The sequence below is a fragment of the Erythrolamprus reginae genome, chromosome 7, assembly GCF_031021105.1.
Source record: "Erythrolamprus reginae isolate rEryReg1 chromosome 7, rEryReg1.hap1, whole genome shotgun sequence".
NCBI lineage: Eukaryota > Metazoa > Chordata > Lepidosauria > Squamata > Dipsadidae > Erythrolamprus > Erythrolamprus reginae.
The window spans coordinates 30,012,855-30,038,923 of record NC_091956.1 but is presented as its reverse complement, the minus strand read 5'-3'; the positions used below and the strand labels follow the sequence as shown (position 1 = coordinate 30,038,923).

At 39.5% G+C, this 26,069-nt stretch overlaps 1 protein-coding gene across 3 annotated transcripts; it reads left to right on the top strand.

The window, feature by feature from the left end:
* Positions 1–7,311: 7,311 nt before the first annotated feature.
* Positions 7,312–25,346, top strand: LOC139170284 (methylsterol monooxygenase 1-like). 3 transcript variants are annotated; one of them, XM_070757264.1, is made up of 6 exons: positions 7,312–7,402; positions 8,647–8,954; positions 13,300–13,448; positions 13,988–14,114; positions 14,874–15,028; positions 22,646–25,346. In XM_070757264.1, the coding sequence occupies exons 2-6, from the start codon at positions 8,700–8,702 to the stop codon at positions 22,848–22,850; spliced, it is 891 nt and encodes a 296-aa protein (XP_070613365.1). In that variant the 5' UTR covers positions 7,312–7,402; positions 8,647–8,699; the 3' UTR covers positions 22,851–25,346. The 3 variants fall into 3 exon arrangements, with proteins under 3 accessions (XP_070613365.1, XP_070613367.1, XP_070613366.1); XM_070757266.1 differs by lacking the exon at positions 8,647–8,954 and having other exon boundaries at positions 7,322–7,402; XM_070757265.1 differs by lacking the exons at positions 7,312–7,402; positions 8,647–8,954 and adding an exon at positions 10,068–10,171.
* Positions 25,347–26,069: the final 723 nt, after the last annotated feature.

Sequence of the window (26,069 nt, the reverse complement as noted above, 5' to 3'; positions counted from 1 at the left end):
TTTTTTTGAGCAGTGTACTTATTCCTTGATTTTTATTACGAAAGCTTCCAGGACCTTTGTATTTTTGGCTAGCAAAGGAGTATCATCAGTGTGAAATTCACAGAAATAAGGATATATTCCCAATACTGAAAGAAATAACAAATTATTTCTACTGTGATACATTCAGTTACATAAAATTCAGTCTCTTTACTTTCAATTCTAAGCCTGGGTACTTTACCTGTTGTCCTAATTTGGTCTTTTTAGACCCATGCTTACTATTTTTTTTTTTATAAAGTATCTTTATTGTTTTCCAGGAATAAAAAAGAAAAAAAAGTAAAAGAATAAGGAGTAAAAGCAGTATTTCTCACGTTTTGTTCTAGTTTAACAGATCTTAATCCATTTCTATTACCTTTCAGATACATTTCTTTATATTTTGTATATTTACATATAATTATCATGAGTAAATTTAACTAATTAATATAGAAAGAGATACATTGAGAAGAAAAAGAGTAATAAAAGTCATACTTCCTAAGGTAATTATTATCCTTCTTTTGTATACTGATACACTTTGTATTGTTACATTTTCAGCCTTTGTTTCGAATCCATTTGTGCCATTTCCCCCAAATTCGTTTAGATTTTTTACTTTCAATCCCCTTAATTGAATTTGTCATTTCATCCATCTCAATACCTTTATATATTTTATCAATAATTAAGCTCTCTGGTGGAGTTTGTTCATTTTTCCATGTTTGTGCCAATGAGATTCTGACTGCAGTGCTTACATGTGTTATGAGGAAGAGCGTTTGTTTGGTATAAGATCTTTTCCAAATTCCTAAGAGTAAACCTTCTGGTGTGTATTCTATCTTCTCTTTTATAATTTCGGTGAGCCAATTATGAGTTGTTTTCCATATTCTTTGAATTTTGGGGCAGGACCATTACCTATGAAAAAAGGAACCTTTTTGTTTTTTACATTTCCAACAGGTGTCTTGTAATGTCAGATATATTTTCGCTAATCTTGATGGTGGCATATACCATCCGTAGAAGAGTTTATAATAATTTTCTTTATATACAGCTGACAATGTTATTTTAGATATTGTATTCCATGATTTTTCCCAATTTGCTAAATGAATATCACGTTGAACATTTTTAGCCCATGCTACCATAGGATTTTTAATTGTATCCTTTATTTTTTCATGTTCTAAAAGTAATTGATAAATTTTAGTAATCTGTTTGTCCTCATACCCTGTCAATATTTTGTCTAGAGGTTTTGTGGTGATTTCAATACCGGTTGTATGTTTATCTTTGTTGTATCTAGATTTTATTTGTGTATAGGTCCACCATTCTATTTCATGATTTTGTAGTCCTAGTTCTTGTCTGGTTTTTAGGTTCCCATTTGGATAAAGAATACCTGCGTATTTTAATGTTTTTGTTGGGTCTATCAAATTTGGGTAGCAGATAGCTTCCATGGTAGATAACCATCTAGGGATTTTAGAACAATATTTCCTTTTAATTTCATTCTAGGTTTTTAATAAAGATGTTCTAATCAAGTGGTTATTGAAAGTGGTTTGTGTTTTCTTTTCCTCTTGCCAAAGGTGGGCGTGCCAGCCCAATTGTAAGTCATGACCCCCTAGTATCAAAATTATTTTATTGGAAAGATTAATCCATTCTTTTATGCACACTAGACTGGCAGCATTGTAATATAATTTTAAATCTGGGACTCCCATGCCCCCCCTAGTTTTACTGTCCTGAAGGTTCACACTGAGCACATGTGACAGATGTGACAGAGTCTGGAGACACCATGGAGAGCGATCTGCTGCCTGCAACATCCTTCAGCATGACTGGTTTGGCAGTAGGTCAATAATGGTGTGAGGTAGCATTTCTTTGGAGGGTCGCACAGCCCTCTATGTACTTGCCAGAGGTAGCCTGACTGCCATTAGGCATCGAGATGAGATCCTCAGGCCCCTTGTGAGACCATATGTTGGTGCCGTTGACCTTGGGTTCCTCCTAATGCAGAGCAATGCCAGACCTCATGTGGCTGGAGTGTCAGCAGTTCCTCTAAGATGAAGGCATTGAAGCCATGAACTGGCTCTCTCATTCCCCAGACCTGAATCCAATTGAGCATATCTGGGACATCATATCTTGCTCCATCCACCAACGTCACGTTGCACCACAGACTATCCAGGAGTTGGTGGATGCTTTAGTCCAAGTCTGGGAGGAGATCCCTCAGGAGATCATCCACAACCTCATCAGGAGCATGCCTAGGCATTGTAGGGAGGTCATACAGGCACGTGGAGGCCACACAATACTGAGCCTCATTTTGACTTGTTTTAAGGACATTACATCAAAGTTGGGGATAGCCTGTAGTGTGTTTTTCCACTTTAATTTTGTGTGTGACTCCAAATCCAGGCCTCCATTGGTTAATAAATTTGATTTCCATTGATTTTTGTGTGGTTTTGTTGTCAGCACATTCCACTTTGTACAAAACAAAGTATTCAATGAGATTATTTCATTCATTTAGATCTAGGATGTGTTATTTGAATGTTCCCTTTATTTTTTTGAGCAGTGTACTTATTCCTTGATTTTTATTACGAAAGCTTCCAGAACCTTTGTATTTTTGGCTAGCAAAGGAGTATCATCAGTGTGAAATTCACAGAAATAAGGATATATTTCTAATACTGAAAGAAATAACAAATTATTTCTACTCTGATACATTCAGTTAAATAAAATTCAGTCTCTTTACTTTCAATTCTAAGCCTAGGTACTTTACCTGTTGTCCTAATTTGGTCTTTTTAGACCCATGCTTACTATTTTTTTAAATAAAGTATCTTTATTATTTTCCAGGAATAAAAAAGAAGAAAAAAGAAAAAAAAGTAAAATAATGAGTAAAAGCAGTATTTCTCACATGTTTTGTTCTAGTTTAACAGATCTTAATCCATTTCTATTACCTTTCTGATACATTTCTTTATATTTTGTATACTGTATTTACATATAATTATCATGAGTAAATTTAACTAATTAATATAGAAAGAGATACATTGAGAAGAAAGAGTAATAAAAGTCATACTTCCTAAGGTAATTATTATCCTTCTTTTGTATACTGATACTTTGTATTGTTACATTTTCAGCCTTTGTTTCGAATCCATTTGTGCCATTTTTCCAAAATTCGTTTAGATTTTTTACTTTCAATCCCCTTAATTGAATTTGTCATTTCATCCATCTCAATACATTTATATATTTTATCAATAATTAAGCTCTCTGGTGGAGTTTGTCATTTTTCCATGTTTGTGCCAATGAGATTCTGACTGCAGTGCTTACATGTGTTATGAGGAAGAACGTTTGTTTGGTATAAGATCTTTTCCAAATTCCTAAGAGTAAACCTTCTGGTGTGTATTCTATCTTCTCTTTTATAATTTCGGTGAGCCAATTATGAGTTGTTTTCCATATTCTTTGAATTTTGGGGCAGGACCATCACATATGAAAAAAGGAACCTTTTTGTTTTTTACATTTCCAACAGGTGTCTTGTAATGTCAGATATATTTTCGCTAATCTTGATGATGGCATATACCATCTGTAGAAGAGTTTATAATAATTTTCTTTATATGCAGCTGACAATGTTATTTTAGATATTGTATTCCATGATTTTTCCCAATCTGCTAAATGAATATCACGTTGAACATTTTTAGCCCATGCTACCATAGGATTTTTAATTGTATCCTTTATTTTTTCATGTTCTAAAAGTAGTTGATAAATTTTAGTAATCTGTTTGTCCTCATACCCTGTCAATATTTTGTCTAGAGGTTTTGTGGTGATTTCAATACCGGGTGTATGTTTATCTTTGTTGTATCTAGATTTTATTTGTGTATAGGTCCACCATTCTATTGTAGTCCTAGTTCTTGTCTGGTTTTTAGGTTCCCATTTGGATAAAGAATATCTGCGTATTTTAATGTTTTTGTTGGGTCTATCAAATTTGGGTAGCAGATAGCTTCCATGGTAGATAACCATCTAGGGATTTTAGAACAATATTTCCTTTTAATTTCATTCTAGGTTTTTAATAAAGATTTTCTAATCAAGTGGTTATTGAAAGTGGTTTGTGTTTTCTTTTCCTCTTGCCAAAGGTGGGCGTGCCAGCCCAATTGTAAGTCATGACCCTCCAGTATCAAAATTCTTTTATTGGAAAGATTAATCCATTCTTTTATCCACACTAGACTGGCAGCATTGTAATATAATTTTAAATCTGGGACTCCCATGCCCCCCCTAGTTTTACTGTCCTGAAGGTTCACACTGAGCACATGTGACAGATGTGACAGAGTCTGGAGACGCCATGGAGAGCGATCTGCTGCCTGCAACATCCTTCAGCATGACTGGTTTGGCAGTAGGTCAATAATGGTGTGAGGTAGCACTTCTTTGGAGGGTCGCACAGCCCTCTATGTACTTGCCAGAGGTAGCCTGACTGCAATTAGGTATCGAGATGAGATCCTCAGGCCCCTTGTGAGACCATATGTTGGTGCCGTTTACCTTAGGTTCCTCCTAATGCAGCAATGCCAGACCTCATGTGGCTGGAGTGTCAGCAGTTCCTGTAAGATGAAGGCATTGAAGCTATGAACTGGCTCTCTCATTCCCCAGACCTGAATCCAATTGAACATATCTGAGACATCATATCTTGCTCCATCCACCAACGTCACGTTGCACCACAGACTATCCAGGAGTTGGTGGATGCTTCAGTCCAAGTCTGGGAGGAGATCCCTCAGGAGATCATCCACAACCTCATCAGGAGCATGCCTAGGCATTGTAGGGAGGTCATACAGGCACGTGGAGGCCACACAATACTGAGCCTCATTTTGACTTGTTTTAAGGACATTACATCAAAGTTGGGGATAGACTGTAGTGTGTTTTTCCACTTTAATTTTGTGTGTGACTCCAAATCCAGGCCTCCATTGGTTAATAAATTTGATTTCCATTGATTTTTGTGTGGTTTTGTTGTCAGCACATTCAACTTTGTACAAAACAAAGTATTCAATGAGATTATTTCATTCATTTAGATCTAGGATGTGTTATTTGAATGTTCCCTTTATTTTTTTGAGCAGTGTACTTATTCCTTGATTTTTATTACGAAAGCTTCCAGGACCTTTGTATTTTTGGCTAGCAAAGGAGTATTATCAGTGTGAAATTCACAGAAATAAGGATATATTTCCAATACTGAAAGAAATAACAAATTATTTCTACTCTGATACATTCAGTTAAATAAAATTCAGTCTCTTTACTTTCAATTCTAAGCCTGGGTACTTTACCTGTTGTCCTAATTTAGTCTTTTTAGACCCATGCTTATTATTAATGCTTCCAGAACCTTTGTATTTTTGGCTAGCAAAGGAATGTCATCAGCACAGCCGAGATTATTTGGCGAGGACAATCAATGCTCCTTTCTTCCTTTTCTATTTACCTCTGGGTTTGTTTTTTTCGCCATTATTGTTATATTTTGTTTTTGTGCTGTAAATCAGAGGTCCCCAACCGCCGGTCCGCGGACCGGGACCGGGCCGTTGGAGCTTTTCAGCCGGTCCGCGGCGCCAGGGCCCCCTCGGCCTTTCCGCATCACCAGCGGCGCTCCCCCCGCCAGCCAGCCAAGCCCCGCGCCCGCCGGAACCGGCTCCTCGCTCTCCCCCCGCCGCCCGCCGCGTTTGCAGGAGGTGGGGAGGGTTGGGCGGCCCGCCAAGGCCAGGAGGGACGCCGCTGCCCCCCCCCTCCTTCCCTCTCTCCGCCCGCCGCTGCGCCTCCTTGACAACGAGAGGAAATGCCGGCAAAGGCTTTCCTCAGCGGAGGCCGGCGAAGGTGATATTGAATGTCGGGGGAGAACGGGTGGTTGCACACGCTTCCTATCTTCCTGCTAGCCCACTCGGAATATTCAAAATAAGAAAAACCTTTGCCGGCGAAGGCTTTTCTTATTTTGAATATTCCGAGTGGGCTAGCAGGGGGATAGGGAGCGCGCGCGCAACCACCCGTTCTCCCCCGACATTCAATATCACCTTCGGCGGCCCCGCCTCTCCTGCAAACCCCCTTGCTGAGAGCCCGGGGCGAAAGTGCTCTCGCAAAGGTGAGGCGGGCAGGGCGTGCGCGCGTCATCGCTGAGAAGAACGGAGAGAGAACGAGAGTGAGCGAGAGCAACAGACAGCAAGATAGAGAGAAAGTGAGAAAGAGAGAGTGAGAAAGGGGGGGGAGAGAAAGAGATAGCAAGAGAGAGAACAAGAGAGAGAAAGAGCGTGAGAAAGAAAACAAGAAAGAGTGAGAGAGTGAGAAAGCAAAAGAGACAGAAAGAAAACAAGAGAGAGAAAGTGAGAAGAAGAGAGAGAAAGAGGGGGAGAGAGAGAGAAAGAGAGAGGGGGGAGAGAGAGAAAGAGAGGGAGAGGGAGAAAGAGAGAGGGAGAGGGGGGAGAGATAGCAAGAGAGGGAGAGAGGGAAAGGTGGAGAGAGGGGGAGAGAAAGAGAGAGGGAGAGAGAGAGGAGATAAAGGAAGAGGAGAGAGAAAGGAAGAGAAAGAAAGAAAGAGGGATAGAAAGAGAGAGAGAGTGAGAGATGCTCAGTGAGCCTTTCTTTGAAGTTGCCTTTCTTTCTTTCTTTCTTGCTTTCTTTCTTGCTCTTTTTCTTTCTCTCTTTTACCTTCCCTTCCTATTTCTTCTTTTCTTTCTCCTTCCTACCTTCTTCCCTTACTCTCCCCTTTCATAAGTTTCCTTGCTTCCTTCCTCTGTTCCTGTCCCTTCCCCCTTTCTTTCTTTCTTTCTTTCCTTCCTTTCCTCCCTCCATTTCTTGCTTTCCTTTTCCTTCCTCCCTTCCTTCCTCCCTCATTCCCTTCTTTCACTCCTTCCTCTCTTACTCTCCCCTTTCACACCTTTCCTTGCTTCCTTTGCATCCTTCTTCTGTTCCTGTCCCTTCCCTCTTTCCTTCCTTCCTTCCCACCCTCCGTCCATTCATTCACCCATTCCTCTCTTGATCGCCCCTTTTACGGCGCCGCTGACAGCTAGCTCCCCCCCCCCCACCGGGCCATGGAAAACTGGTCTAGCTTAAAGCCGGTCCCTGGTGCAAAAAAGGTTGGGGACCTCTGCTGTAAATCACCCTGGGGTGTTGGGAACGAGGTGGAATATAAATTTAATAAATTTCTACCGTTCTTGTAGTTCTTTCACATTCCAGAATTGATGTTCCTTATAGGTTTCCCTCAGAGACCTACCCACCTTCACTCCATTCCTCCGATATTAATCTGCGGTCTTCCAGTGTTGTTGAGCAAACGCATTCCTGATCGTGACGAAATCTCGCGCTTTAGCCAATCGGAGCGCGGCAGCCTTCTGAGCTACCCCGGGAAGCATCTATTTAGAGCTCGTGCTGAGGACGAATTTGCTGTATCTTTTCCTCTTCCGGAGCTTTGCGGAGAGAGCTGCGCCAGGTAAGTGAACCGCGACCGTCGCTTTAGTGTGACTGCAGGGTTTGTGTGGACCTGTGCCGTTCCGCGTTTTTTGCAGAGTAATTAACCGAGCCCATTGTGCGGACTCGGAGGATGGAAATGCAGGAACAGACACTTTCGAAGTGAAGTGATTGTCTTTCACTATGTTAGCATATTAAATTAAACATTTCCAAAGAATGCCGTTCGCATGTTTATTTGTGTATTTTCTTCTTTTCCCTTTTATCAGTGTGTGTGTGTGTGTATGTGTATTTACGGTGGGGTAGGGGCGGATAGCGTTTAGCTGAAATGGATTTCTAATGCATCTCCGTCAGAAAAAAAGCAATTTTTTTTTTAAAAAAAGGGAGATTTGTTTTCTCAAGGTTAGGTGATCGTTGAAAATTATTTTCCCAACAGATGACAGGTTTACGCATAATGGTTGCCTGTTGCTGTAAAACAAAGAGACATCTGAATAAAGCTAACTTGGTCCTAAACTTTTTTCCAAGGCACTCGCAGGCATTATCTGTCCTCCAAGATATTTCCACAAACGTCCAGTGCAAATCAGGCTTAAAATTGCGTAGTGGAGATTCACATTTGCATTTTCCATTCCTTATCATGGACAAACATTCCATTCCTTATCATGGACAAACATTGCCCATCCTGATGTTATTTTTTTTAGTTATAGCAGTGAGCAATTAGAATTGCAGCACAAAATTTCTGGAAAGCAACAGGTAGAATAAACCAGCTCCACTATATTAAAAATTTTGTAAAGGCAACATGCCTTTACTTGTGACTATATTACATAATTGCATAAAGTAAAATAAGCCTAGATAAACTCAGAAGCCTGAGATAGCTAACTATTTTTTTTATCATGGATTCATGTGAAGCCATCATCACATTACATCCATCTGTATCAAGATCCACATTTACTCATCTAAAACCTTTTGGCTTCTATATGTATGTTTTTACAGGCACCTGATATGAAACCATAGTCAAAATGCAAATTATATCAATCCAAATAAATACATAAATATCCACATGCTCAAAATGGGGACAATTATAAATCTCATTCTTTGTGAAATTTTTACATGGGCTGTAGATGAAACCACTCTCAAAACATACCTATCTGCAAATTTAACTTCTAGCAATCACAAATCTGTGTCTGCTGGTGAAGAGTTATTATATAGAATAAAAATATTAATGTACTGCTGTTTAAGTCTTATTCTTTCTCTCAATTTAACATTTTGCAGATTGACAGAAACTTTGTTATGAAAGTATCAGTGTATTGGGCCAGAACTGAACAATGATGAATAACAATACTTCCGAGATACTGCATTCCGCCTACATTGCTATAGAATACATAGACTCTTTGCTGCCTCAGAATCCACTACAACAACCATTTAAAAATGCTTGGATTTATATGCTGGACAATTACACTAAATTCCAGATTACAACTTGGGGTTCATTTCTTGCTCATGAACTTTTATACTTTTTAATAAGTTTACCTGTATTTCTATTTCAGTTTATACCTTATATGCAGAAATATAAAATACAACAGGTAAGATGGTATTTTAATAGTGAAAACAGCCATGCTAAAACATTAGCAGGAGTTTGGTAGCACTTTGTTTAGAATAGAATAGAATAGAATAGAATTTTTATTGGCCAAGTGTGATTGGACACACAAGGAATTTGTCTTGGTGCATATGCTCTCAACGTACATAAAATAAAATATACATTTGTCAAGAATCATGTGGTACAACGCTTAATGATTGTCATAGGGGTCAAATAAGCAATGAAGAAGCAATATTAATAAAAATCTTAGGATATACGCAACAAGTTACAGTCATACAGTCAACATGGGAGGAAATGGGTGATAGGAATGATGAGAAAAACTAGTAGAATAGAAGTGCAGATTTAGTAGAAAGTCTGACAGTGTTGAGGGAATTATTTGTTTAGTAGAGTGATGACGTTCGGGAAAAAACTGTTCTTGTGTCTAGTTGTCTTGGTGTGCAGTGCTCTGTAGCGACGTTTTGAGGGTAGGAGTTGAAACAATTTGTGTCCAGGATGTGAGGGGTCAGTAAATATTTTACCCGCCCTCTTTTTGACTTGTGCAGTATACAGGTCCTCAGTGGAAGGCAGATTGGCAGCAATTGTTTTTTCTGCAATTCTGATTATCCTCTGAAGTCTGTGTCGGTCCTGTTGGGTTGCAGCACCAAACCAGACAGTTATAGAGGTGCAGATGACAGACTCAGTGATTCCTCTGTAGAACTGAATCAGCAGCTCCTTGGGCAGTTTGAGCTTCCTGAGCTGGCGCAGAAAGAACATTCTTTGTTGTGCTTTTTTTATGATGTTTTTGATGTTAGGTGACCATTTTAGGTCTTGAGATATGATAGAACCTAGAAATTTGAAGGTCTCTACTGTTGATACTGTGTTGTCTAGTATTGTGAGAGGTGGAAGGGTGGAAGGGTTTCTCTTAAAGTCTTAGCTAAGAATTGTTATTAAAAGGTATAAATGTTTACAATATGCAACTCACTTTATCATACTACAGTGGTACCTCTACCTACAAACGCCTCTACTTAAGAACTTTTCTAGATAAGAACTGGGTGTTCAAGATTTTTTTGTCTCTTCTCAAGAACCATTTTCCACTTACAAACTAAATTCCAGATTGCAACCTGGGGTTCACTTCTTGCTCATGAACTTTTATACTTTTTAATATGTTTACCTGGATTTCTATTTCAGTTTATACCTTATATGCAGAAATATAAAATGCAACAGGTAAAAATGGAATTTTAACAGTGAATTTTAACAGAGACCCATGTTTTAATCTATAGTGCTAAAACATTAGCGGGAGTTTCCTGGAACGCTTACGATATGCAGCTCACGTTATCATACTAATGTAGGATTTAAATTGGGGTGAGATTGGAGTAAAGAAGACAAGGTTAGGGAAATGCAGTTTATGCATAACATAAATTACTATTACCGTATTTTTCAGAGTATAAGATACACAGGTGTAATAGATTTTAGAGGTGGAAAACAAAGAAAAAAGTATTCTGAACCAAATGACGTAGTAATATATTATTTAATAAAATACCAGTGTAGCAGAATACTTTTTCCAAACATGTATACTTTTTACAACACTTTTTACAAACTTCAAACTTGACAGTTTTAAGACTAGTGGACTTCAACTCCCAAAATTCCTCCTCCAGTCATGCTAGATGGGGCAATTAGAAGGCAAAACACACCAGTTTTTTAAAAAAATAATGGGGTGTTGGTTTTTTTTTTTTGCAGAAATGCGGTGGGCAAAGGGTCTGGGAAGCCTGGAGAGAATTCCGGGGTGGTGGGGAAGGCCATTTTTGCCCTCTCCACGCACCTAGAAAGGCTCTGGAGCTTGGGTAGAGCAAAAAACAAAAACCCAGGCCTTTCAATCCAACCTTAAGTTGGTGAACAGGCCATTTTTTCCCCTTCAGAGGGGTGGGGAAGACCATTTTCACCCTCCTCTGGCTCCAAGCTCTGAAGTCTGGGGAGGGCTAAAAACGGGTGGGCCATCATCGCATGCTGGGAGCAGGGAAGAGACAGAATCTATCAAGGAGAGAAGCCACCTAGAACTAAGAAGAAATTTCCTGACAGTGAGAACAATTAACCAAGGAACAACTTGCCTCCAGAAGTTGTGAATGCTCCAACACTGGAAGTTTTTAACAAGAGATTGAACAACAATTTGTCTGAAATGACATAGGATCTGCAGTTTGAGCAGGGGCTTGGGATACAACACTTCCAATATTCATTCCAACTCTCTTATTCTGTTCTGTTAGTCAGTCAGTAGAGGTTCTTTCATTTCTTTACGAATGATAGGTTGTTTGCATTTGGTTAGAAAAAATATCTGTTCCTGTGCCAGTTTCTAGATAAGATTTAAATTCCAGCTGACTGAACTTCTGGGTTCTCATTATAAACATTGAGGACAAGAGATTTGTTAACCTTTGTTAGTGAAATATGAGAAACTTTCTAATAGCTGTTTTTGTGTCATTAAATTTCAAATGTCATTAAATTTCATTTCTTTAGATGCAAAGAGATTATTTATTTATTAGAGTTGGAAGGGACCATGCAGGTGATCTAGTCCAACCCCCGCTCAAGCAGGAGTTCCTATACCATTTGAGACAGATGGCAGTCCAATCTCCCCTTGAAGGTTGCAAGTGTTGGGGCTCTCACAATTTGCTGGCAAGTTGTTCCACTGGTTGATCGCTGTCACAATCAGAAAGTTTTTCCTCACTTCCCAGCTGAATCTCTCGTTGGTCAGCTTCCATCCATTATTCCTTGTTTGGCTTTCTGGTGCCTTGGAAAACAGCCTGACCCCCTCCTCTCTGTGGCATCCCCTCAAGTATTGGAATACTGCTATCATGTCATCCCTGGTCCTTCTCTTCACCAGCCTGGCCAAGCTTAGTTCCTGCAACTGCTCTTTGTATGTTTTATTTCCAGACCCTTTATCATCCTGGTTGCTCTCTTCTGCACTTTTTCTAGAATTTCAGTGTCTTTTTTGTAGTGTGGTGAGCAAAACTGGATACAGTACTCTAGGTGTGGTCTGACCCAAGGCTTTATAGAGTGGTACTAGTACCTCTCTGGTCCTTGATTGTATTCCACTGTTTATGCAGCTCAGGACTGTCTTGGCCTTTTGGGCTGCTGCAGCACACTGTTGGCTCATATTCAATTGGCTGCCTACCAAGACGCCGAGATCTGTCTCGCAGTCACTGCTGTTGAGTGTAGTTTTTATGTGTATTTTTTTATTTTTCTTACCTAGGTGTAGGATTTTACTTTTCTCCATGTTGAATTTTGTTTTATTAGTTTGGGCGCAGTGCTTGAGTCTCCTGTGTTCCAGGATTTGTGGAATATGTGGTGCAGTGATTCTGCAATGACATCTCCTAGCTCTTTTAGGACTGGGGTATAATCTGTCTGGTCCTGGTGCTTTGTATTTGTTAAGTTTTAAAAGGTGATCTCTTACTGTATTTTTGCTTAAGTTGAGTCTTGTTTTGAGTCTGTTTTTTATATTTGTGTTGCTGAGTAGTTGAGCTGTAGTCTCCTTTTGTGTGAAGACTGATGCAAAGAATGTGTTAAGTAGCTCTGCTTTGTCTCTGGCTACATTAAGGATTTAAATTGGAGTGAGGGAGAATAAAGGGAGATAAAAGATTGTTATAAAGATACCAACTACATATAAAATCAATTACTGTGTAAAATTACATATAATTACATTTATAATATGTTAAAAGCCTTTGTTGGTTGTTGAGATTTTCTGTGATTGCCTGAAACTTTTGGATGTGTGACACAGAAACCCTTCACACAAAATAGTCACTTTGAGGATCGCCATAGAAGTGTCCTGGGAGGTTAAAATGATCTGATACTACTTTGTCCTTATTGTGAGGTGTCCTAATACCAAATTTGTGTCCATTGGTTCTTTTGCAAAAATAAAATGGTATCAAATCTCATTTCTATCTGGTAGTATTAAAAGAAATTAATAAAAAGGACACGAAACTCTGATAATTAAATTAAATTAAATTAAATTCACCTGTTGGGATATGATTTGGCTATTCATAATTACAAAGATCTATTCAAAGATATGCGTGAGATGCAATAAATGCTGAGCTTCAGTAATTACACTCAACAAATTGTGAAAATATAAGTTAAAAATATCATGAGAACAAAGAGCTTTTTGGTCAGGCTTGGAACTAGCTACTGTTGAAAAACATGTTATTAATGTGTCTGAAAATTATTTGATGGAAGAAGACTAAAGACTATGAAATTTATGAAATATCATGAAATTATGGGCAGTCCTTTAACTGGCTGCTAAATAAATAATTCTTGCCTACAGAAAACTTTGTTTGAAACAGAGCTAACTAGATTATTTGCTGCTCTTATAGGATAGACCAGAAACTTGGACAGCACAATGGAAATGTTTCAAACAACTTATGTTCAATCACTTTTTTATTCAGCTGCCTCTCATATGTGGTACCTATTATTTCACAGAATATTTTAATATTCCCTATGACTGGGAAAGGATGCCAAGATGGTAAGGAATATTCAATTATTGTTCATTATTTGTTAAAAATACATACTTCCACACATATAAAATATTGTCATTATGCTGATAAAGAACTACGTTTGGGAGAAATTTCTAGAAGTTTGACCAAAAATATTTCTGAATGTGGTTCAGTAATTTCAAATTTGTTAAAAATGACAAGGGAGTGAAACCTTAATTTAATAGACTAGTTGCACGAAGGTAGTGTCTGTTATCCCTAATTGTCTGTTAATCTCTCTACATTCTGCAAATGTTATTGCTTATTCATTTTACAAAATAAATACAAATATAACAATACCTAGATATCTTTATTAAAGATGAAAATTGAAGCCCAAGAGTTATTTTATTTTAAATATAATATAAACTGCATCATATATAACTGTCTTTCTCAAACAACAATTTATTTTACTGTTGCTCCAACAGGGAAAAATGTTTTATTAAAATTTATGTGTATGTTATGTCAGGTTTCTAGAATTGGTCAATGGTTAGATTGCACAAATATAATCTCAAAAACTAATTTTCTTTTAAAGGTTTGTGATAGTTGCTCAGTGTTTCGTATGTGCTGTGATTGAAGATACCTGGCATTATTTCCTGCATCGACTACTTCATCATAAGAGAATATATGGATACATGCACAAAATACATCATGAATATCCTGTATGTAATTTCTTATGTTTTTGGTTTGCATGGTTAAGTTGTACTGTACGTGCACTTACCAATAAGAACTTTTCATGCAACTCATTGGAACCGGTTTCTGTATATGTTTGCATCCTTAAAATTTGATGTCCTGAACATGTGTTAGTTATTATTTTTGGAAATGGGGAGAAGAAACCAACAGGTTTATTATTTATCTATTTGATTTCTTTACTGTTCTTCCTATTGTATGAGACCAGAAAGATTTGCAGTAAACACAAGAATATTTCAGATGGTTGAGAAGGGTGGCATAGAAGTCTAAAAATAAATAAATAAATAAATAAATAAATAAATAAATACAGTAAAACATTTGTACATTTGTCAGTTTTATTCAAATAATTAATTTTTGTTTCTAAAATAAAAAAATAATTTTAAGCAACCTGTTTAGCATGATCTTTTTAAAATGTTGAGGATAACTTCACTGAATATATAGGTTTATTGATCTATAGAATCTTATTTGTGTGTCTCTAAATCATACAGTATCCACAGTTATATATCCCCTACTATTTTAAGGAGCTGTCTGGAATTAGCAGTAGCAAATATTCTTACACTTAGAAATGTAATCAATTGATTCAGTGTTATGTTTCCTAAAAATGTGTGAGTTCAAGATCAGCACATGAAGGAAGAACATCTTCTGAAACAGTCATTTTTGAAGCATAGATATGAAATTTTTATTTAGTATGGATGCAAATGCACAAACCTTTTCTGTATGCTTTTCTTCAGGCACCATTTGGGATGCAAGGTGAATGTGTACATCCTATAGAAACTCTAATCCTTGGAACTGGATTCTTCATTGGAATAATTGTCTTCTGTAACCACCTAATTTTGCTATGGGCATGGTTATTTTGTCGTTTGATAGAGCTCATTGATATTCACAGGTAATCTTCTGTTATTTATTTATAATTCTCTGTTCAGATTCAGAAAATTTAAAATTATTTAAACATATTTGAAAAAGTTGTGAATAACCTTTTCATGACAAACTTCTAAATTCTTCATCTAAATATTTGGGCAAAAAGGTTTTCACTAGTTAAATAGAATATTGCACAGATGGGAAAAAAAATCTGAATAGAATAGCATTTCTGATCAAGAGATATCATCAAGGATTTTAAAAAGGTTAAAGAAACACTGGAAATAATAAAGTATTAAATAATGTATGTAGCCAAGAAGATCAGCAAATATGAAGCTCAAATTGCACACTATAGGCAGAATTTCCAATTTCAATCAAATCAGAAATGTTTGTACAATCCATCAATGGAATGACTTCAGTGAACCTATCAATGCCTGATAAAAAAACAGTGTACTTCTTGGTCCAGCTAAGGGGCAACATGGAATGCAATAGAATAGAATTCTTTATCGTCCAATATTTGATTGGTTTTACAAGGAATTTGTCTCTATTGTATAAGCTCTCGGTGTACATACAAATAACAGAGTGATAAGTCATAGATCATAAATCATAAGATGCAAACCACAAATGGTAAATCATAAAATGTCAATGAGAAAAGTAGTTTGAAAGATGCAATTTTTTCTTACATGAAGAAATACAATAATGCAGCCTGGATAAAGCAAGTGGCTTAGAATCAAACATAAGCTGAAATGAAAGAAGTTGTAATAAAAACAGAAAAGGATAAGAAAAATCAGGTGCCTAGAAATAACAGGAGTCAGTACAAACACCAGAGGTTTTGTGTAAAGATGCACAATGGAAGACATAGTTGCTGGTCAATGGTGATAGTCTGGGAGAGGTTAATATCAAAAGAGATTTCAAGGAGATTCACTATCACCACTACTGCTTGTCATTGGGAACAGTACTGAATAAATCAAGTCATGGCTACTAAACATCAAAAACATCTACCAGGCTATCCTATCTGCTTTACATAGACAAACTGAAGCTGCATGAAAAAACACCATCTGAAATAGAATTCCTTCTCAAGAATGTCCATATACAGTTAATATATTGCAATGGAATTTGAACTGGATAAATGTGCCAGATTCACCATTAATAGGAAAAATAGTGAAAACTGAAGGAATCAAGATGCGTTATCATAGGGGTAGGCAAAGTTGGCTCTCCTACGATTTGTGAACTTCAACTCCCAGAATTCCTGAGCCGATCATGCTAGCTCAGGAATTCTGGGAGTTGAAGTCCTACATGTCATAGAAGAGCCAACTTTGTCTCTCCTTGCTCTATGGAAATGCCATCAAGACTCTGGGTGAAGACAGTCACTACAAATAACTGGGCATCCTTCAAGCTGACAATCTCAAGTACTTAGATCAGGGGTCCCCAAATTTTTACACAGGGGGCCAGTTTACTGTCCCTCAGACTGTTGGAGGGCCGGACTATAAAAAAACCCCTATGAACAAATCCCTATGCACACTGCACATATCTTACTTAAAGTAAAAAACAAAATGGGAACAAATACAATATTTAAAATAAGAAGTAATTAAGTAATAAAGTAATTTATACATTTTTATTAACAAGTAAATTTAAACTTAAATCAAGAAACTCCCTCCATTTCTCCTTCCTTCCTTCCCTCCCTCCCTCCTTCCTCTCTACTTCTCTCTTCCCTCTCTTTTCTTCCTTCTCTCTCATTTGTTTCATTTTCCTCTCCCTCGTTTTCTCATTTTTCTCTTTCTCTTTTTCTCTCTCTCTCACTCTTTCCATCTATCCCCCTTTCTGTCTTCCTCTCTATCTCTCCCTCTTTCTCTCTCTGTCCCTCTCTCTTTCTCTCTCTTCTCTTTCTCTTTCTTTCTCTGTCTCTTTCACTCCCTCTTTCTCTCTCCCTCTTTGTATCTCTCCCTCTTCCTTTCTCTCTCCCACTTTTGCCCTCTTTCTCTTGCTTTTTTTCTCTCTCCCTCTATTTCTATCTCTCCCTCTTTCTTTCTCTCTCCCTCTATTTCTATCTCTCCCTCTTTCTCTCTCCCTCTCTATCTCTCCCTCTTTCTTTCTCACTATATTTCTATCCTTTCTCTCTCCCTCTCTATCTCTCCCTCTTTCTCTCGCTTTCTCTCTATCTTGCTTTCTCTCTCTCTCTCTCATACACCACGCTGGCAACAGAGAGAGAAAGAGAGAGCGGAGGGCAGCTTGCCAGTCCACGGCCCCCTGAATGAGCAGCTCTGCATGGCCCCAGCACTGGACTTCGCCGTCGCCTCCGCCCCGTCCGGCTCTCCAGCTAACCCCCTGAATTCACCCGAACGGAGGCGGCGGCGGTTTCAAAGGACCAACATACGGTCCTTCATGGTGCTGCGTTGCTAAAGCCTCCAAACTCCGCTGCTGTCCTTGGGCATTGTTACTTCTAAGCTGCGCTGAGAAAGAGAGAGAGAGCGGAGAGTACCGGACTTCACCGTCGCCTCCGCCCCCGCCCGGCTCTCCAGCTAAGAGGCAGCAATCACGTCCACCCCTTCGTCCTCCACGGTGCCCAGCGCCCAGCCCCACGCCGCCTCCGCCTCCGGGTAGCGCGCCCGAGCTCTTCCTGCAGGAACGGGTGGTGGGGTGGAAGTGGTTGGACTTATCTACACGCGCACCTGCTGATTGGGAAGAGAGGGAAAAAAATCTGCGCCTCCAAAGAGGGGAGAGGGGGAAGAAAGAAAAAAAGAGTTCCAACTTGGCGGAAGGCGGAGGGGAGAACCGAGCGTGCTGCAGCAAGTTTGCTTGGCTTTCTGGGGCTTTTTTTTTTCTCCCCTTCCACCACCCCTGTCTGAATGTCGTTTGCCGCTTAGGAGTGACCCTCTCTCGGGCTTGTTGTGGATGTGGCGTGGATGAGGGGGAAAGCCCGACTGCCCGGAAAAGCACATTTGGAAAGTCTCTGTGGAGAGCCAAAATCCCAACGAAGCTTCTTTTTTCTTCAGTAGTCGGTAAGGAGGCGAAGAAGAGGTTGAACTGGTTTTGCTAATTCGCGCTTACGGCTTTCCCCCTCATCCGCGACGCATCCACAACAAGCCCGAGAGAGGGTCACTCCTAAGCGGCAAACGACATTCAGACAGGGGGGGTGGAAGGGGAGGAAAAAAAGCCCCAGAAAGCCAAGCAAACTTGCTGCAGCACGCTCAGTTCTCCCCTCCGCCTTCCGCCAAGTTGGAACTCTTTTTTTCTTTCTCCCCCCCTCCCCTCTTTGGAGGCGCAGATTTCCCCCCCCTCTTCCCAATCAGCAGGCGCGCGTGTACATAAGTCCAATCGCTTCCACCCCACCACCCATTCCTGCAGGAAGAGGTTAGCGCGCTACCAGGAGGAGGAGGTTGCGGTGGCCTGGGGCCGGGCGCTGGGCGCCATGGAAGGCAAAGGGGTGGACTCTGCTGGAGAGCCGGACCGGGGGCAGAGGCGACGGCGAAGTCCGGTGCTGGGGCCATGCGGGGCCGCTCATCCAGGGGGCCGTGGACCGGCAAGCCGCCCTCCACGCTCTCTCTCTTTCTCTCTCAGCGCAGCTGAGGTAACAGTGCCCGGGGACAACAGCGGAGCTCGGAGGCTGCAGCAACGCAGCGCCGAGAAGGACCAGGTCCCTTGAAGCCGCCGCTGCCTCCATTCGGGCAAATTCAGGGGGGTTCCTGAATCTCCCGTCCATTCACCGCGGAGGATGAGGTGAGGAGGAGATGGTGCAGAGGCAAGGGGCGGGGAGGAAAGCGGGCCTGCAAGGGGCCAATTGCAGGCCCGCTTTCCTCCCCACCCCTTGCCTCTGCACCGTCTCCTCACCTCATCCTCCGCGGTGAATGGATGGGAGATTCGAGAGCTTATTATATCTTGATAAAATCTCGTGTGCTCCCTGCGGGCCGGATAAATCGCCTCAGCGGGCCGCATCCGGCCCGCGGGCCGTAGTTTGGGGACTGCTGACTTAGATGCATAGTTCCCTCTAAGCTGAGCAGTGAGCAATCGCTCACTTAAAAATCATCATCAACTCAGAGTTTTCCAAACCTGCCCAAAAGCCGAGAGGGAAAGAGTGAGAGGGAAGGAGAGGGAGAGGAAGAGAGGAAGAGAGAGAAATAGATAGAAAAAAGAGAGGAGGGAAAAGAGAAAGAAAAAGAATGGGAGTAAGGAAGAGAGAAGGAAAATCAAAATCTAGTTTGAAACTAGATCAACTATTTAAGTGGCATTTTGATATTGATAGAGTTGCCCTATTATGAGCTCACTGTTATAGACACACAGTACAGTATTTTATTTTGAAATTCTCTGAGGCAAAACAGGGTGGGTTTTTATTTGTTTGTTTGTTTATTTATTTATTTATTTATTATTTCTGTGCCGCCCAGTCGTGAAGGGACTGCCGCTCAGACACTATACTTTTCCGCCCACCCCCCAAAAAAATTAGAGGGAACACTGCTTAGATGTAGAAAAAAAGATTAGATATCAATATATCATGAGAGTGAAGACAATTTTAAAGTCCCAACTTGATAGAGGAAGTACCATCAAGGCAGTTAATATCTAGCTTCATGATGGCAAACCGCTGGCATGCACACTGGCCATCTGGTCTTCGGGTTTCCAGCGCTCCAGTGCACGCATGGGTTCCGGTTTGGGCACTTGGTGCCAAAAAGTTTTGTTATCACTGACATAGGTGATTCCACTTATTAGACATACAGCTGGAATAACGTGCCAGAGTCAAGCAGAACTAAAAGTCCTAGTTTGGAGACTAGAAATATAATGACATTTTTCACGTATAACATGCATTGGAGTATAAGACGTAAATTAGTTTTTGGGGAGGAAAACAAGGGGCGGGGGGAAATTCGGCCTCTGCCTCCCAGCAATTTTCCTCCCAGCAAACAGCAAACAATACAGGTGATATACAGTGGTACCTCTACCTAAGAATGCCTCTACTGAAGAACTTTTCTAGGTAGGAACTGGATGTTCAAGATTTTTTTGCCTCTTCTTAAGAACCATTTACTACTTAAGAACCCGAGCCCAAAAGAATTTCCCAGGAAATTTGAGAGCGGCACAATGGCCCAGCCAGTTTCCTGCCATTCCCCCTTTAATCCCGGCCATCTTGGGCTTTTCTGGGCTGCCAGAGGAGCCTTTCGGTGGCGCTTAAGGAGCCTTTGGCAGTTCAGAGCAAACAAAGCATTTTCCTATCTCTGGGCGCTCGGAGAGGGAATAAACTGCCAGCGCTCCGAGAAAAGAAACGCTCCCTTCGCTCTGGGCAGCCCAGAGCATCTGGGCATGGAAAAGCAAAAGGGGGTACTTTGTCCTGGCCGGATCAACTCGGCTTCAGCCAAACCGAGGAGTCACCACAGTGAATTAAAGACACCTTTTCTACTTAAGAACGTGGTCACGGAACGAATTAAGTTCTTAAGTAGAGGTATCACTGTACACTGTTTGCTGTGTATTTCTGTGCATGTGTGCCTGACCCATAGAAATAGCAAAGAATTGGAGAAATGTACATTATGGCACATAATGTATATATGAAGATAAGTATTCATACTTCCTAGCTGTCAAATTTGAATATGAAAAGTTCAAGTTAATACAGTACTGGTAAATATGTATATCCCTTCAAACACATCCCGGTATTATAACTCGGAATATTGGATAGGCTTGGCAGGCACCCAAGAAGATATACCTGTATTTTACCCTTAGTTCATAGTTGTATTACTAGGAGAGGTGAATGCAAGGTTGGGTCCCTCTGTATGAGCTCACCTGGAATAAGGGAGCCCCAGGAGAGTTTTTTAGATAACCATCCTCAGTGGCTCTTGAAATCCTGCATAACTAATGCTCCTGGCCTACTCTTAGTCTCCTTAATTTTTATTCTGGGAGGTGTTGTGATTCAGCCTGAGGCTCCTCAGGGAACGGCTGGAACTCTGCCGGCTCCATGCTCAGAGGGGGAGGACGAGGAACAGGAGGAGGAGGAGGACCAGGCAGACGGGGGAGAGGAATGTCAGGATGAGGAGGGAGAACAGCCTGAGACCCCCGGGGGGGAAGCTCTCCCCAGCGAGTAGCCTGGAGTCCTTAGATGAGAACGCACAAGCCATCATAGATATGAGGCAGAGAAGGGCAGCACAACGAAGGGGACAATTAGCCAGGTATTTCCATCCCTAATAGGCAACAGCTGGGTTTGGGTGTGGTTCTCCTCAGAAAGGTTGAAAAGGCAGGCCTGCCCTTCCTGTACTGTGGAGAGTTATCTTTTGGGAGTCCTGTGACCTTGCTTCGATCCTTGGCGTCTCTGATTCTGGTTTGTGGCCTCGAAGGCTGAAAACTTGGGGGAGGCGTGGGTTTTATTATCTACAGTGGTGTGCGTGCCAGCAAGAAGCCTGTTGTATTGTCTGGCCGTCGTGACTCTTCTGTGAAGCTTCATAGCATTCCAGTTTGTAAGAACAGTTTTTGTTATCTGTGTTTGTTTTCAAAGATATAAAATGACTTTGCTTTTTACCAGCGTGTCTGGATACTCTTTTTAGTTGGTGTTGACGTCTGGGGGAACCCAGACAGAACAGGAGGTAAGGATGAGAATTACAAGGTATTCTTATACATACCACTTGGCCAATTCAAGCAGTGTTCTGGATCTCTTTTCTGTGAAGAAATAAAGTCAATCTCTTTTTGGAGATCACAGTAACACCTTAGTGACAATAGCAATCATCAGCCTGTAAGTATGATATTGTGAGGCTGCTTAGACTTAAGACTATATAACAGGGCTGACAGATGGTTCACCAAAAATGTAAAGGTGGCTCAAAATAAAAGGTTAATTAGGGCCGAAGTTGATATTAAGGCTTTAGATTGCTTTAAAACAGAGAATGCTACTAAATGGGCTAGAACAATCCAGTCATCTACTACTGACTGGCTGTCAACTTTCAACGCATTCTGTAACCTCTGTAACATCTTGAAGAAACATCTCATAACTAAACCTGCCACAAAAAGAGCACAAGTGGGTAGACCCCGTGAGTTTGATCCTGAATGACAGCGACTGAAAAAGAAATTGAAGACAACCATGAGGCTTGCCCAGAATTCTACTGCTCATAGACAAGCTGAGATGTTGCACAAAAGAAGGAAATATAAAAAAAAATATAACATTGCAATTTCAATTTGGTCAGAACTTGAGTTGGCTGCCAAAAGTTACACGTCAGTAATATTTTGGCACTCTGTAGCAGGTGTCCTGAAGGAACGGAGTTTTGCATTTGATATGCCAATCTCTGCGAGGACTGGGAGAATTATTATCAGAGTTTGCTTACTTTCACAGAACCTGTAGAGAAACTGTCTTTAATCAATGATCTAGTAAACCCTAAAACTCCCCCCCCCCCCAGTCACCAGTCTTGGAAAAGGAAATACAATTCATCATTAAAAGCTTCAAGAACAATAAAGCCCCAGGTGAGGATTTTTTACCAGCAGAATTATTGAATTATTGTAAGTGTAACAATCTGAATAGAAACATAACTTTTCTGCCTGTCCTGTCCGTCTGTCCATCCATCCATTTGGGACTTATTTCCAAATACTGTAGTTACAGGATCCAATTTCAAACCTTTAGCAATAAACAAATTATTCATCAAATGTGAGAAATGGCTTTATATTATTAAAATGTGCATTCCGTTGTTTTTGCTTTCAGTGGCTATGATATTCCTCTGAATCCTTTACATTTGCTGCCCTTTTATGCTGGGTCTCGCTTTCATGACTTCCATCATATGAACTTCACTGGAAATTACGCTTCAACTTTCACATGGTGGGATAAATTCTTTGGAACTGATTCACAGTACAATTCTTACCAAGAGAAAATGAAAGAACAGAAGCAAACAGAAAAGAAGATGGAATAAATTTCATGTGCAACACTCTTTGGAGTATGAAAGAGGGAAATGGCCTCCTATTTTTGCTTAAAATTAGAAAACCTGACAAGTATTGCAATTCAAAGCAAAATGCTCTTTTGACCAAAAAATAAAAAAACCAAAAACCTCGCAAGCTTAGGTTTGCAGCAGGAAAAACATTCAGTGGTGCATTTTCCAAGTGATTGTGCTTTTCTATCCTATAAGATTTGTTAAACAAATACAGTATATATTTAAGAAAATGTTAAATATGACCAAATGATTTAAATTATGTGGGGGAAAATATATATATATTAAAATTAAAATAAGGGAGATTTTTTTGCATTAATGTGAATCCTAAAGTTTAGAAAAAACAGCTACATTTGAGTTCACCAATTAAAAGTTTGGTGGGAATCTTCTTTCCCAATTAGGTGGAAAAAAATAGATTTCAGAAACCATCTTAATTTGCTACACAGAATATTATTACTTTGTTTTTAATGAATATTATTGTAATCTGTATTACACATAACTATAAATTGCTGATTTGATTCTTAAGCTAATTTGTCTTAAAATAACTGTGGTTGATTTCTTCACCATGTTTTGTATAAGGCAAATGAAATAATATTGGTGTTCAGGCTATTATTTCTGGTGCCTTTTTTAAAAAGGTCCTTTCTTTATAAAAGGAATTCCCTGGTTCTTTTTGGTTTGTTCCTCTCAAACAATAAGTGCTATGTTTCTGTTATTAGACAATAGCAGGTATTGATAGAACATAATGTGTATGGCCACTGAAATTTGATAGTGAAGACTTTAGATAACTAACCATCTATTACATATAGTCAAAATTATCCCTAAATATGTACATGAGGGAACCATACTGTAAATACTTTCCTTAGATTATATTGAATACTTCTTAGCCTGAAATGTAATACAAGTAATATAATAATAATAATTTATTAGATTTGTATGCTGCCCCTTTCCGAAGACTCGTGATTTACAGTTTAAAGATTATCATATGGAAAAAGCTGCTGTGAAAAGAATTTTATTTACACAAATAAAGTGAAGGAAAAAGAAATTAAATCTGAATAGTTTGTGTTCTGCCAGCGTGTCCCAACCGCCCGTAATTACAGGGTAATTAGTCCAAAAAGACACACACCACATGATAGAAGGAAAACCCAAAGTCTTTATCAACAGAAAAGCAGAAAAAAACTCCCTTTTTAAATGTCAAAGGGATTTTCTGTTACACACAAGGCACAGGTTAAATGCAATCCAATTTCTCACCCAGTAACTGGGAAATTGAGTCCAAAGTCCAGAAAGTCCACACACAATCTTGAACAGGGAAACAGCAAAACCATGATCTTGACGAAACTATGAATCAGATAAACTTCCATAAGGCTAAACCAGCACGCTGTTCTTTTTATCTGTAGCACTAATTACAGCAGCCCCACCCAACCACAGGTGGCCTCACTTATCTCCTGTAATAATCCTTCGGTTGTTCTCTCCTATGCATCACTCTATGCATGCGTGGGTCTATCATAAGTTCTTGTTCAGAATCCAGGGATGATAAGGATGATTGATCTCCTCCTGGGCTGTCTGCCAAACTCCCCCCTTCCCTGCTACTCACGCTTCCTTCATCAGAGGAGCCTTCATCGGGAGATTCTATCGGAAGCAAAGCAGGCCTGGGGCATGTGGATGTTTTCCCCACATCCACCTCCATATTCCTTGGGGCAGGAGCTGGGGCAGAGCCAACCACAACAAGTTTGAATACAAAAGGATTGGCTGGTGTAACTCCATTTCCTTGCAAGAATTGTTTATTTTTATAGATATTCTCCACCCAAGATGGCAAGAGGCCACTGTGAGCCTCCTTATTCCCGTTTCACCATACCTTTGTTTTTTTTTTAAAGTTTTATTACAATTTTCCAATTAATAAACAACAATAAAACAAACAATACTACATGCAAAACAAACATGTACATCACATATGTGTAACGTATAATTCCATTAATACAGCTTTATGCCATTGTAATTTCTTTCTCATTTCCATATTTTCCTAGTTATGGCTATTGTTATATACTCAATTTTTTCCCCTTTTCTGTATATATACTCTTAGCTGTTATCCTATAGTTTCATACTCTTATTCATATTTATATACATTATATACCTTATTTAACAATCATTTAAGTTTAAGGTTAAATCTCTCACATTTCCTCTTTTTGTTTCATTTCTTCACATACTTCATTCTTATTTTAATTTATACATTCTTTTTAATTTTTTTTTTGAGCCAATCATACCATCTGTCCCAAATTTTATAATACCCTGTTTCCTTTCTCTCTCTTAGTTCCATGGTTAATTTGCTCATTTCAGTACATTCTTGCACCTTTTAATATTTTTTTCAATTCTGTGTTAATATGATTTCTTGCTACCATGAATATCTGTTCTATAATGTAATAAATTTTCCTTTTCACATTTTTTTTTCATTATTCCCAAAATAAATAATTCTGGTTTCAATTCCAATTTTTGTTCTGTTATTTCCTCGAGCCAATATTTAATTTTCTTCCAATATTTTTGAGCTTCAGGGCATGTCTACCATATATGGTAGAATGTCCTTTGTATCTAATTACATTTCCAACAGTTTGGTTTGATAGATGGATACATTTTGGCCAATCTCGCTGCTTTGTTTTCTTTAATTTATATACTATTTTTTTTGTTTAGTTTCAATTTAGTGAAATAGATAGGAGAAGTAGCCCAATTTATTCCACTGAGATGAATCCTCTGCCACTACAGATGGTCATCGACATTTAGTGACCATTCAAAGTTAACAATGGCACTGAAAGAAGTGACTGATGAGCAATTTTCACATGACTGGCAGCATCCCCATGGTCATGTGATCAAAATTCAGACCCTTGGCAACTGACTTGTATTTATGGCCGTTGCAGTGTCCAGGACTCACGTGATCATGTTTTGTGACCATAGAAGGAAATAATCCAGATTCATATAACAACTGTATCACTAATTTATCAACTGCAGTGATTCACTTAACAACTTCAGCAAGAAATGGGGTAAGATGGGGCAAAAGTCACAACAAATGTCTCACTTAGCAATGCATTTTTGGCCTAATTGTCGTAAATCGAGGTCTACCTGTACAGGACAAACATGCAATATTGCATTAAATTAAAGAGATTGGTAACAGTTCTCTCTAGCAATCTGGATGTCTCCCATTCTTATGCTGTTCTGGAA